General features: G+C 37.7%; 1 protein-coding gene across 1 annotated transcript in view; it reads right to left on the reverse strand.

Annotated features, from left to right (window-relative positions):
* Positions 1–14452, reverse strand: part of CENPC (centromere protein C) — a 92161-nt gene extending 77709 nt beyond the window's left edge. Inside the window, exons 1-5 of the mRNA XM_055588693.1 lie at positions 14195–14452; positions 8863–8909; positions 7663–7733; positions 6711–6805; positions 3833–3938 (exon numbers count right to left, since the gene is read on the reverse strand). Coding sequence (XP_055444668.1) covers positions 3833–3938; positions 6711–6805; positions 7663–7733; positions 8863–8909; positions 14195–14212 — 337 coding nt within the window. The 5' untranslated portion in view covers positions 14213–14452. The remainder of the gene's footprint in view (positions 1–3832; positions 3939–6710; positions 6806–7662; positions 7734–8862; positions 8910–14194) is intronic.
* Between the last annotated feature and the right edge of the window lie 781 nt (positions 14453–15233).

The following is a 15233-nucleotide window of genomic DNA, read 5'->3' on the forward strand; positions in this document are numbered from 1 at the left end:
AGATAGCATATTCAAAAGCAGAGACATTACTTTGCCAACAAAGGTCCGTACAGTCAAGTCTATGGTTTTTCCAGTGGTCAAGTATGGATGTGAGAGTTGGACTGTGAAGAAAGCTAAGCGCCAAAGAATTGATGCTTTTGAACTGTGGTGTTGGAAAAGACTCTTGAGAGTCCCTTGGACTGCAAGGAGATCCAACCAGTCCATTCTGAAGGAGATCAGCCCTGGGATTTCTTTGGAAGGACTGATGCTAAAGCTGAAACTCCAGTTCTTTGGCCACCTCATGAGAAGAGTTGATTCAGTGGAAAAGACTCTGATGCTGGGAGGGATTGGGAGCAGGAAGATAAGGGGACGACAGAGGATGAGATGGCTGGATGGCATCACTGACTCGATGGACGTGAGTCTCAGTGAACTCCGGGAGTTGGTGATGGACAGGGAGGCCTGGCGTGCTGCGATTCATGGGGTCGCAAAGAGTCAGACACAACTGAGCGACTGATCTGATATGATCTGATCTGAATCATAAATGGGTGATGAATTATGTCGTAGGCTTTTTCTGCATCTACTGAGAGAATCATGTGTTTTTTTCTTTCAATTTGTTAGTACGGTGTATCACATTGATTGATTTGCATATAATGAAGAATCCTTGCATCCCTGGAATAAACCCAACTTAATCATTGTATATGAGCTTTTTAATGTGTTGTTGAATTCTATTTGCTAGAATTTTGTTGAGGATTCTTGCATCTATGTTCATCAGTGATACTAGCTTGAAGGACATAAAAGATATATGTTGTATATAGAAAAGCTAAATGATACAAAAATAAGACTTTTCACAAAATGCCCATACAAATCAATCCAACCTCAGTGAAAACCATAATAAAATTTTACTGGAAACAATAAATAAAGTTCATAGAAAGTAAAAACTTCTAAGAGTGGCAGAATAGTGACTATAAACACCTTTATATCACCATATTGCTATAAAAATACTATTAAACAGTATTGTGTTGACATTAAGAATAAACAAGTGGACCAAAATTCAAAAGTACACTGAGGGACCTCCCTGGTGGTATAGTGGATAAGAATCCATCTGCCAATGTAGGAGACACATCCACATGCCGTGGAGCAATTACGCCAGTGCACCACAGTTATTGAGTGTGGGTACCGCAACTACTGAAGCCCAGGAGCCCTAGAGCCTTGCCCTGCAACAAGAGAAGACACTGCAAGGAGCAGTGTGCACACCACAATGAAGAGTAGCCCCCACTCACTGCAACTAAAGAAAGCATGCAGCCAGTAATGAAGACCCAGCACAGCCAAAAATAAATAAATAAAATTATTTTTTTACAGCTTATTGAATGATATATGATAAAGTAGCCCATTGAGATGAGAATGGATCAAGTAACTAACGAACACACCTAGCACAAATGACCATGATGAAGAAAGTATTTAATAAAATTATAACATTATGTCACATTATATACCAAAACACATTCCAGATGGATTAAAGGTTTAAATTAAAAAGAAAGATGCTAAGATGAAAATCTAAGTATTATATATGCTTTCAGGATAAAACAAATCTTTTAACCAAAACAGGAAACAGGAAAAAGAATTCCGACATTTGACAAGTCAAATAAAAAATGTTACCTATCATATAAGATACTATAACCAAAATCTGTAATAGTTAAGGGATCATTTGGAAAAATACCTGTCACATATATTACAGACTTTTAATTACATATATTCAATTTAAAGACTTCTCATAAACCAGAAGAAACAAATGGGCAAAGCATATGGACAAACAACTAAGATAAAAAGAAATTCAAATAGCCAGTAAACTTATAAAAAGGTGTTCAAACTCAGTGGTAATCACAGAAATAGAGTAAGGTAACAGATTACTTAATACTGATCAAACTGGCAAAAAAGTAGAATAAAAATCTATCAGGTGAAAGGTACATTCTTACATTACTGGTAAAAAGTAAACTGTGAAAGTCTCTTTCTCAGGTGTGCATACACATGCACACATAAACACACACGTTTGTATATGTATTCATTAAGGAGAACCAATGAACATATGGAAGGATTCAAGGTTACCTCAGCAGGATGAGGGAAATAAGGATTAGTAGTTTTTTCTTTTAAATCTTTGACTCTTACCTCAAATGAAGAACTTTTCTAACTTGAAAAATATAAATAAAACTTTAAAAAGCAGCACCACATATAACTGACTAAAAGAAATGGAACAAAAGGAGAAGAGAGAAAAAGAATACTGACCACACATAGTCAAACAGCAAATCATTATGCTGTATTCCTGAAACTAATACTATATAAATTATACCTCAGTTTTTAAAATATGCTCAAGAAGTCTGTGGAGAGGACCACATGGGAGAAAAGAAAGTAAGGCTTCCTGCCAGCAACCAGCCCCACATGAGTGAGTCATCTTGGAAATAAATCCTTAGCTCCAGTCAAGTCTTCAGATGACGGCAATCCTGGCCAACATCTTGACTACAACCTCAAGCCAGTACCATCTAACTAAGCTGCTTCTGAATTCCAGACCCACAGAAACTGTGTAGACAATAAATGTTAAAAGAAAAGAAGAAGACAAAAAGGAAAGGAAAGGGCAAAGAGAAATCTATTTGAAAACTCTTAAAGCTGTGGTCCCTATAATAATTCTTACTGTCTTTTGCCACATTCCTAGTAAGCAGTGTTCCTACAACTAAAACAAAGAAACAGATAATAATCAGATAAAACCATTGTTCTGCAAATCAAAACAAAGATGTACCTACCAACTCACACCAGTCAGAATGACCATTATTAAAAAATCTACAAATAATTAATGCTAGAGAGGGTGTAGAGAAAAGGGAACTCTCTTACACTGTTGGTGGGAATGTAAACTGGTGTAGCCACTATGGAACACAGTACAATTTCCTCAAAAAATTAAAAATAGAAGTGCCACATGATCCAGCAATCCCACTCTTGAGCATATACCCAGACAAAACAATAATTCAAAAAGATACATGGGCCCTTATGTTCATAGTAACACTATTTACAACTACCAAGACATGGAAACAACCTAAATATCCATCGACAGATGAAGGGATAAAGACGAGGTGGTGTATATGTGTGTAACACACACACACACCCCCACAGGCACGCACGCATGCACATGTGCATGTGCACTAGAATATCACTCAGCCATTAAAAAGAACAAAAGAATTCCATTTGCAGTAAATGGACGGACCTAGAGATTAAGGTCCATCTTAGCGAAATAAATCAGAAATAGAAAGACAAATACTATGTGATATCACTTATACGTGGGATTTAAAACATGACATAAATGAATATATCTATGAAACAGAAACAGACTCATAGAGAACAGATTTGCAGTTGCCAAGGGAGAGGGAGGTTGGGAAGGGAAGGATAGGGAGCTTGGGATTAGCAGACACAAACTATTGTATACAGGATGGATAAATAACAGGGTCTTACTGTAGAGCACAAGGAACTATCCTGTCTATCCTATGATAAATAGAAAAGAATATTAAAAATAATATATGTACATATATATGTATAACTGAGTCACTTTGTTTTACAGCAGAAATTAAACACAACATTGTAAATCAACTATATTTCAAAAAAATTTTAAAACTTATTCATGTTAAACACACACACACACACACACACCAACAATGGACTTGAGAGAGACTCAAAAACAACTTCATCTATTTCACAATTCTGTCTAGGCTGACCCTGACCTTGTCCCACCAAGACAACATATGTGCTTGACCTTAAGCATTTTTACCTTTTAAAATATACCAAGGCAAATATTACCCATGGGGATGCTACCAACCTGATTTGCTGACAGCTTCATTTGGTTCTACAGTTAACTGAAGAGGGGCTTCTTTCTTCCGTGAAGAAACTGGACCTGACTTTGGATGTGATTTCTGGCTCTGAGTCTAAAAGAGATAGAGCATTAGATCTACTCTATTTAATTACCAATTTTGATTAAACATATTTGTTTTTAAATTGAAAAAAAATTGCAAAACATGAAACGAGCTTGTAAAGTTGCACATTTAAATAACACTGTAGAAACCAAATTCATATAACTTATCATAGAAACAATGAATAGCTTTTAAAAACCTAAAGAAGATTAGATAAATAAATTGCTATATAGGCATTTAACATCACAAATACAAGAGAAATGAATAAAGTACAGCAATATGAACGATTATGTTAAACAAACAAACAAAAGCAAGGTGCAAAAGACTGTGAGATCAGAGACATGAAGATCAGAAACTGAAGGTAAGAGTAATACACTGAAAATAGAGATATTAAGTAGAAATACTCAAAAGGCATCTTCCTCCTTGCCCACACCAGGCTGAGAACACTCACTGTTAAAATCAGACACCCAAGCAGGAGAGATTTCTTTGTCAGAAAAACTTATCAAGTCAAGAGAAGAAAGCCTGCAGATATTAACAAGAAGCTTTTCACAATGACATGGCCATACAGATCACACTGCAGCGAAATCTAACAATGTACAACTCTTAAGTACACAGAGTTTCCAATTACCGTTTTAGTTTTACACTCCTAAAAGTGAGGAGACCAATAAGGATCATTGGAATATTTGACAAAGGTTCTAGTGTAAGCATTTGACTCAGATGGTAAAAAATCTGCCTGCAATGCAGGAGACCCAAGTTTGATCCCTGAGTCAGGAAGATCCCCTAAAGAAGGGAATGGCTACCCACTCCAGTATTCTGGGCTACCCACTCCTGACCTTGTCCCATCAAGACAACATATGTGCTACCTCAAGCATTTTTACCTTTTAAAATATACCGAAGCAAATATCACCCAAGGACAGAGGAGCCTGGCGGGATACAGTCCATGGAGTCGCAAAGAGTAGGACCAAACTGAGCGACTAGCACACACAATGGATAATGTTAAATTAAAATTCTCTCTCCAAACTAGGGCTTATCAGGTGGTACAGTAGTAAAGAACCCACCTGCCAATGCAGGAGATGCAGGTTTGATCTTTGGTCTGGAAAGATCCCCCGGAGAAGGAAATGGCAACCCACCCCAGTATTCTTGCCAGAAGAACCATGGACAAAGGAGCATGGCAGGCTCCAGTCCATGGGGTCGCAAAGTGTCAGACATGACTTAGTGACTGAACAACAACAAAGTTATACATTTGGGGAACCTCCAGGATTCCAATATGTCATGCCATCCCTGCACAAGTGTCAAAAGCTCTGCTTTCCCTCAGTGGACTCACTCTGTTTGGGCCAACCTAAAATCTTCAGCTTTTGCCCCAAATCAGCAAATACTCTCAGGGAAGAAAATGACTAACAATCATCAACTCCTATTCTAAGGATTTCACTTTCTTTTTTAGTTCATCTAGTCCTTCTTACTTCCACAACTCCCATGTCTCTAAAAAACATGAGTTTTTTTGCATTTTATTCTTTTTTTAAACTAGCTGTTACAGCAGAAGCATTGACCTACTGCAATTTGTTACATCCTACCTGAAAGTAGAACCTCTACCCTTGATATCAAAGCCCCACAAGAACATTTTAAGAAAAGAAAAAGAAAATATTGTTCATGAACACAGATGCAATCATCTTAAAATATTAGCAAACCAAATCAGAACAAGTTAATACTTCATGACCAAGCCAAGATTATCCCAGGAAACTTAGTTGATTTAACTGTCAAAAATTAATATAATTTATCACATTAAAAAAAGTCTCTCAATTATGACAACAGTGGATGTCTTCATTCCTTGGAACCAAAAGGCTATATGTGGTTAATTATTTGTTTATACACGTTTCTAGTGAATGTTATTTCTAGTAGTACAGGTATTCCTCTCAGATACTGCAAATTCAGTTTCAGACCACTCCAATAAAGCAAGTACTACAATAAAGCAAGGCATATGAATTTTTTGATTTCCCAGTGTATATAAAAACTGTTTGCACTAAACTGTAGTACAGTAAGTGTGTAATAGCATTATGTCTAAAAAAATTTGCATACCTTAATTTAAAAATATTTATTGCTAAAAAATGTTAACCATTATCTGAGCCTTCTAGAAGTCATAATTTTTTTGCAATAGTAACTTCAAAGATCTCTGATCATAGATCATGACAAATATAATAATCATAAAAATGTTTGAAATATAATGAGAATTACCAAAACATGACATAGAGACATGAAGCAAACAAATGCTGTAAGAAAAAAGAGCGCTGACAGACTTGCTTGACAGAGGGTTGCCACAAACCTTCAATTTGTAAAAAATGCACTATCTGTGAAGGGCAACAGGCAAAGCACAATATACAATGTATGTCTATATACAATTTTTCTCTTCAATTACTATTGTGCTTTTGAATAATTTGTCCTCAATCATTAGCTTCAAAATCTCTATTTCAAAGGTGGCTATTTTGTAGAGTTAGGTCAACATATCCTCTTAAGATATATAATCAATAAAAGACTGATTTCCCTGTTTAGCAATAAACTGCCTTCAGTAAGAGTGAAAAATAATTGTGTCATTATTTGATGATTCTAATTCCCAGACCTCCAATTTCAACCACAGGAAATGTAGGACCAAAATTTTCATAAAATACCTCTAAATTTCATGTAAACTCAATGGAAATATAGGATTCCTTCTAAAGAATAAGACTTACAAACAACTAAAATGTATCTAATTTTGTGTACTGAGCTTTACTCATTAAGCTCTCCTTTTTGACTTACCTCTTTGCTTGATGACTGAATACAAATATCTTTGGTTTTAGGTGTTGAATAAAGCACTGATTTTGTGGCATTTTTGCTAAAATCATTGGCAAGACCTAAAAAGTCAAAAAAAAAATTTAAACGTATAAAAATTTTTGGTTACAATTAAAAGAAGCCCTATATGATACATGAAGAATTCTTTTGATTCTTTTAAGCACAATTAATTTAACTGAAGTACAGACATCAACTCAATATTCAAATGTACCTAGAAGGCATTAGGAACTGAAAAAGACAGATAAGATTCCTGAAGAAGTATGTGCCAATTCATCTTTCAGAACTTAACAAGAAGAGATACTTTTCCACTATGTGTGTTTTTCTTTGGTTGGCTTTTTTTGTTTTTCTTTGTTTGTTTTGGTTGGCTTTTATTCCAATTCCTTCTGATATTAATCAGCACTTAGAAAAGTTTCCTAAAAGAAAACCTACCATAATATATCTTTTCTTTAGGAAGGGGTGCAAATCACCAAATGTTATTACAAGCTCTTCAGAGATCTCAAGAATTCTGCACATTTATTTCCATTAATAAGATACTTCCTCTAGTGTATGAAAATTATTTATAGAACTCCAGACTATAGGAATCTAGTGTGAACTAAAAGGAATAACAAATTATTCTCATTTTTGCCAGTATGATCTTCAGTATGGAGAAGGAAATGGCAACCCACTCCAGTATTCCTGCTGGGAAAACCCCATGGATGGAGGAGCCTGGCGGGCTATAGGCCATGGGGTTGCAAACAGTTGGATATGACTGAACAACTAACACACATCTTCAGTATACCAGAAGGTACATGAAGGACTGAACATGTACTCAAAATTCCTGGGAAAATATATACTGAAATGCTGGAACATATTTGCTGAATTTGATGTCAATGGACAAATTTATATTTCAGCCATCCCAATCCACAAAGTGAAACCTTACTTTTTTCTTCAAAACAGTCTATTAAGACTTCCAGTATATTCTGGCCTTGCTCTGTATTAATGTCAGGTACCCTAGTAAGAAACAAAGAAGGGAAAATGTTAATGTATCATTTCTAAAAGGTATTTGCTAATTATTAATATCTATCTTAAAAATTCCATATCTCCTTATTACAAGATGCTAATTTTTACTTAATGAGAAAAATATCACCATTAAAATCTGAGGATAAAACAAGTATTTGAGAGACCAAGAGTTCCCAAAAAGTATATGAAGCAGTATGTTATTGTCTACATTAATAATTATATTCCCTGATTGAATAGCCATGTCTAAAGCTGTTTTAGACTACTGCTGTACCTAAAAAAGAACATAAAACTTTTTTGAACAAATTCAATCATTCTTGAAATGCTTCTTTAATACTCTATAGTCACAAGTCCTAACAGCTCCAAGTAACACAGTCTTCCCTACATTTCAAATGCACTTTTGATTCAATACCCTTAATCTTAAGAACTAATGAATCAATATAATTATTATATTGATATAATTTTAGATTCACATGCAGTTGTAAAAATAATATAAGAGATCCCTTGTTCACTTTATCCAGTTTCCTTCAATGGTAACATTTCACATAATAATACAATACATTATCAAAACCACGATATGGATATGGACAAAATCACCAATTTTACTCAGATTTTTCCAGTTCTACATGTACTCATTTGCATGTTTATGTTTGTGTATGTACTTAGTTCTATGCAATTTATCATATTTGAAGATTCAGTTATGACCACAATAGTCAAGGTACTGAACAGTTCCGTCACCACAAAGAACCTTCTATTGCCCTTTAGGATCACACCCACCTTTTCTTTTTCTTAGCCCCACAGAATAAACTGCATCTTTCTGTTAGTACCATTCAAAGTCTAGAGAGCTTTATCCATAGCTGTCATTTAGTCAGAACTGAAACTGCCTCTTCCTGATCCATCACTCATCAGGCGAATTTCTTTTATGACTGCCATTTAGCCAATGCACTGTTTGCACTAATATTTCTCTGTTAATATAAAATAACTAAGATGACTATACTTAACCAATGAGCATATAAATCATTATTTTAGTCAGAGGTAATAGTTTTTCCTTTCTGCATTTAAAAATTCCACTTTCTAAAGATGGGAATAAAAATCATCTTAAAAGCTTAAGTATACAGATCACCTGGAAGGTCGGCAAAATCTTCTTCTATAGTCATTTTTGAGATGATCCTGAAAGAAAAGTAAATCGTCAGTTTGGTGAAAAGTTAAGTTCTTCATTTATTCATTCAGCAAGTATTTGCTGATTGCCTACTATAATACTATAAAGAGGAGTTCTTCTGGATCAAGTGATAAACAACTTGGCTCACATCCACTGTTTCCAAACCTTTTTTATATTATTTCCTTACCCTGGATTTTTTTCATCATCTTCTTCCTCTTCCTACTCCTCCATCTCCCCCTACACCTCTTCCATCATCAAAATCATACTATCTGGGCTTCCAGTAACTCAAGTTAGTCCATCAACAGTATCTACTTATTTTCTTTCCTTGTAGATCAATCCCTCTAAATAATAGTAAAGAATAGACTGGCATAAAATGACAATGAAAAAGAGAATTCAGAGGACCATCTGCGGACAAACACATATAACAAATTTCTGAAAGATGGAAACAAATGAAACATGATAATTGATGAAACAGAATAAAAGCAGAAACAGCCTAAAGTAAGCTCAGAGGATACTGTCCTGGATGAGGAGTGAATGACCAACATAATGAAAATGCAAGAAGATTCATACCTAGGAAACGAAGAGTGAAATATCAGAAAAACTGAGGATTAAAAAGTGCTAGAATGTCTCCAAATGAGAAATTAGGTAACCCCAACAAAGAAGAGGGGTTTCTCACATGGTGCTAGTGGTAAAGAACCTGCCTGCCAATACAGGAGACATGAGAAATGCAGGTTCAATCGCAGAGTCGAAAAGATCCCCTAGAGGAGGGCATGGCAACCCACTCCAATAATTCTTGCCTGGAAAATTCCATGGACAGAGAAGCCTGGCGGGCTACAGTCCATAAGGTCACAAAGGGTCAGACATGACTGAAATGACTTAGCAACAAAGAAGAAGCCCCTATCAATGGAAACAATTGGAAAAAATAAAACACATGGACATGTTGAAACTGGAAGTGGAAAACATATTTGTGATACTCTGGGTCCTATCTTTTAAGTATAAAATCTATAAAGTTAACTTTTCAAGTTGAAAATTGGGTAGTAATAAGATAAATAGTATGCTTTTAAAAATAAATTATTATCAATACAAAATGTTCAGTAAGCTGTACTCTTCCTTGGCCCAATGGGATATAAATAATCTCACTTCATGTGAACACTCTCTTTACCCCACTCATGCTCTGACATTCTGACTCTCCTAATACTTTTACACACTACTCTAGGCCACTGTGGTTTCTACTCACAGGGACTGCTACCTTGCTTCACTTTTGAATTTAATTATTCAGAAAGATGAAGACATCTCTTAAGAGTTTAAGAGAGCAGAGACTTTGTCTTAAGCTAGCTTATATTCTTCCCAGAGCTTTGCCAGTGTTGTATACCACAAAAACATGTTATCTTTTTGACATGTCAAATAAATAAGACTAAAATTTATGAGATAAATGTGTTTTTCTTTAAAGAAAATTAGTGTTTCACATAGCCATATTAATTTCAGGAAGTACCTAAGGAGCAAAAGATTAAATCTATTTTACAGATAGCAAACTAAGGAACAAAGACATCTAACGAGTCTGTATTTTATCACAAGATAGAAAATTATGCAAGCACTTAGGTCTCTCATCAGCACTCAACATTCTAAAACACTTAAGCAAATCCTTGATAAGTAATGTTAGTTAACTCCCTTCCAAGGTCTAATTTAAAGTCATTCTTCTAATTTAACACAATAAAATGAAAAAGTCATACTTTCACACTGAATGTCTGAACATTAAATTAACACCTGTAAAGTACTCTGTTCCTCTTTTAAATAGAAAAAATTTAAGGCTAAGACAATACATTCCTTCAGCAAATATGAATCAAGCACCTACTAGAGGGCCAAATGCTATTTTGGCACAGTAGAAAACAAGACAGACAAGGTCTTTTAATTTTAAATTAAAAGTTAGAATACAAAAATAATTTTAATTTTCAAACACACTCAAAAACTTTCAATTTCAACTCATCTTCATTCAATTTCAGATTCTTTCATTCACTATGAGATTATGTTTCTCAAAGAAAATAATATACATCACAGCTGCTGCTGCTGCTAAGTCGCTTCAGTTGTGTCCGACTCTGTGCAACCCCATAGATGGCAGCCCACCAGGCTCCCCTGTCCCTGGGATTCTCCAGGCAAGAACACTGGAGTGGGTTGCCATTTCCTTCTCCAATGCACGAAAGTGAAAAGTGAAAGTGAAGCCATTCAGTCGTGTTCAACTCTTCACGACCCCATGGACTGCAGCCTACCAGGCTCCTCCGCCCATGGGATTTTCCAGGCAAGCGTACTGGAGTGGGGTGCCATTGCCTTCTCTGATACATCACAGCAGAGTTTCTCAAATCTAGCATTGATGATGTTTTGGGCTGAATGACTCAAGAGGGCCTGTCCTGTGCCTTGGTAGGATACTTGCAGCATCCCTGGCCTCCACCCACTGGATGCACTTATACCCACCATCCACACCTTTTCAAGACAACCAGAAATTTTCCCAGGCAACACCAAACACCTCCTGCAGGGCAAAATTACACCCAGTCTGAAATCATTAAAGTACAGGAATGACTGAGGATAATCTCTCAACTCCTTTCTCCCTTTGTTTTTTATATGAGTTATGATGCAAAGTCAGATACTAGAACTAAAAGGGTCAAAACAATTCTGACTTTGGGGGGACTTTCCCAGTAGTCCAGTGATTATGACTTCGGGCTTCCAATGCAGAGGTCGGGTAGTGGATTCAATCCCTTGTCAAGGAACTAAGATCCCACATGCCACATGGCACAGCTAAGCAGTGGAAGTGGAGTGAACTGTGGGAATTTGCTCCCAGCCAAATCTCAACAAACTTTCATGATCAAGTGATTCCTGAACAAGAAACAAAAGTAGAATCGTCCCATTCCCCAGTGGATTTGAATAAAAACTGGTGATAAAATCATGTGCAAACACAAAAGATGACACTGGAGAAGAATCAAACTGAATCTATAAGGCGTCCTGCGATCAAAAGAATAAGACACAGCAAACTGAACCAGCAGCTGCTCTTCCAGTTTCAGTGTTGTCTCTCTCCTCCTTAATCTGAGAAGCCAAGTGCAGTCAATGGGGAGCACCATTACAAAGAGAAGGAAAGAGAACTTTGAAAGGAGACACAAGGGCAATGTTTACTGAAGACTGACAGGAAAACCAGGCAGCAGGAAAAGCAGTTAATGTGAGAACTAAGACAAGCTTTCCATATTCTGAAGGGCATCATCCTAAAACTAGGAGAAATTTGTAAGGTGAGATCACAGTGAGAAAAGAAGTTGTTTATTAATAATATCATTGATATTATTATTATTGATCATAGATGTTAAACACATGCCAACATCAATATAAATAAAACACTGATCATGGTTTTTAAAAAAGAGAGAAAGAATGAGAAGATAAGCCATAGACCAGGAGAAAATATTTGCAAAAGGCACACCTGATAAGGGCTGCTATCCGAAATATACAAAGAACACTTAAAATGCAATAAAAAGAGGGGACTCCCCTGGAGGTCCAGTGGTTAAGGCTCCAGTTTCCAATGCAGAAGATGTGGGTTCAACCCCTGGTCAGGGAACTAATATCCCACACCCCCAGCACCACTAACAAATAAAAATGAATAAAATAGTTTTTTATCTCAATTAAAAAACAAATGGTCCAAAGACCTTAACAGATACCTAAGAAGATATACAGATGGCAAGTAAGCTTGTGAAAAGATGCTCTACAAACTAAAGACAGATACCAGTATATATCTGACTGTGTGTCCAAAATCTGGAAAAATGACAATGCCAATTGTGGAACAATGTGAACTCTCATTTTGGAAGGCAAAACGGTACAGCCACTTTTCCGGTGGTTTCTTACAAAAGTAAACATACTCTTACCAAATGACCCAGCAACAGTGCATTTTTCTTTAGTCAACAGTATTAAAGTGTTGGTATAGACAGTACTTTTTACCATGAGCACATACATTATTTATATTATATATAATTGTCGGCTGAAAAAAATGCACAACTTAAAATTTATAATTTTTATTTGGTGACCTTACTTAGGACCATAGCTCAGGAAAAAACTCTCAGAGAGAACTACTCCAAAGAGGTAAGGGAGGACCTAGGCTATACAGGAGTTTGGGCTTGGGGGGGGGGAGGGGGGGATCAAGTATCAAAACTACTGCTAATCACAGAAAAAGACACCTCAAGCTAATGATTTTAGTACTTCTCTATAAATGCGAAGACGCTAGAGTCCAGACTCACATAAGTCTCTTTAACTATCTAGGGCCAGTAGCCTGTTTCCTCCATCCTGAAGTCCCCTCAGGCACACTTAGAGGCAGCTGCAGTTTCTGGTGGCCTGAAGGTGGGCTACATTCTGTTTACTTACGTGGAGGGCAATAATTTTTGTCCACAATAAACTTCTTTATGCATACAAGCATATATATACAACAATATAAATGGGAGTTCATCAATGCTGAAGATCTTAAACGGGGAGATAAAGTAGAAACTAGGAGTTTAGGATAGGGGCTGCTAAAGGTTGTATAACGTATAATAACCATAACAGGATATGGGTTCGCCAATAGTCGGATACGAGACTCAGGGACTAAAACAACAAAACCGTAAATCTAAAGTACAGAAAAGGGAATACCAAGGAGTCCAGAAACCGTCCAATAAAAATGAGTTTCCGCCCCCTCAGTCATTCACCGCTTACACTTTTAACCTGTAGCTGCCTCTCAGAAACCTGCCTCTTTACACCAGCAATTCTGAATGAAATGGTCAATTTCAAGGCTTTCCAACACTACCAAGGACAGAATATTATGGGGAGGACTATGAACTGAAAGCTCAGTCGCTCAGTGGTGTCCGATTCTTTGCGACCTCATGGAGTGTAGTCCGCCAGTCCCCTCTGTCCAGGGGATTCTTCAGGCAAGAACACTGTAGTGTGTTGCCATTTCTTCCTCAAGGGAATCTTCCCCACCCAAGGATCGAACCCTCCTCTCTTACAACTCCTTGCATTGGCAGGCGGATTCTTTACCACTGAGCCACCTGCTGAATGCCTAGAACCGAAGTTAGGCTCAAAAGTAGAAGCCACAAGAATCTCAGAAGAGAGTTACCCGTTACAACTGGATTACAAAAAGCCTGAGGAAAAAACTGCAAGTAAAGTAACTCTGAATAGTGGCACCCGCTCACTTCCCAATTCAAAAAATTCGCGCAGCTTCCCATCGAAATCCTCCAGAAGCGACGACGGTGGCCCGAAGCTTCATTCTCCCTGCGTCACCCGGTCCCAGGCCTGCACTTACCAGCCCCCATGCAGCCATGTTCCGGCCCGGCTTCGACCGGGCAGGGTTTTAGGGCGTAAGTCTACCCGGGTCAAAGCTCTAGGCAGCCCAGCGAGGATTCAGTCACCCCAAAACCAGCCAGAAGGAAACCCAGCAGCGCCCTTAGGCGAGAGACAAAGGTAGAGGGCGGGCTCCGAGACGCCCCAAGCTACCGAGCAAGCGCGCCCAGCCGCGCGCCGCGTACTACGCAATTTAAAACGGACTGCACATGCGCAAAATGAGCTAGCCGACTCCAAAGGAAGAAAACCGTTGTGTGCCCGCCCCCTCACTTGTACTCGCCCCTCCGTCTTTTCGTAGCCCCGCCCACCCGCAGTAGCTCCGCCTGCCCCACCCAGCAGCCCCACCCCATCCTCCCAAAGACGTAACCTCTCTTGCTCCCACAGCTTCCTTGTCACTTCCTGGCTCACTCTCACTCTTTCTCACGCGGAGGAGGTGTAAAACTTCTTGATGGTTACATTACAAAGTAAAAAGTAATATTTGGAAGGATACAAGGTAAAAAAAATTGCTGAAAACAGTTAAAGAGTAATGTTTTACTGTGCAGGTTCATTAGCCACACCCTAGCCCACTTATGCATCATCTCTGAAAGGAATAATGGTATATTAATAATAGTGATGGATGATGTATTCCCCCCACCATTATGTGGGGGGAGAGGAATTACTATTTTTGTGAGGCAGTGCCAACAAAATGATCTATGTAAGTACATACCACTTAAGTATGATGTCCTGAAAAGAATCCTAAATCAGAAGTCTTGAAACCTGCTCAGTGAACTAGCTATGTCATGTATGACAAGCTCTGGCACCATTTTGGCAGGTTCCTTATTTACATAATGGGAAAGTTAAGTTAGATGCTCTGAAAACTGAATGCTGCTGCTGCTGCTGCTAAGTCGCTTCAGTCATGTCTGACTCTGTGCGACCCCATAGACGGCAGCCCACAAGGCTCCCCCGTCCCTGGGATTCTCCAGGCAAGAACACTGGAGTGGGTTGCCATTTCCTTCTCCAAT

This window comes from Bubalus kerabau, chromosome 7 (genome assembly GCF_029407905.1).
Source record: "Bubalus kerabau isolate K-KA32 ecotype Philippines breed swamp buffalo chromosome 7, PCC_UOA_SB_1v2, whole genome shotgun sequence".
Taxonomy (NCBI): Eukaryota; Metazoa; Chordata; class Mammalia; order Artiodactyla; family Bovidae; genus Bubalus; species Bubalus kerabau.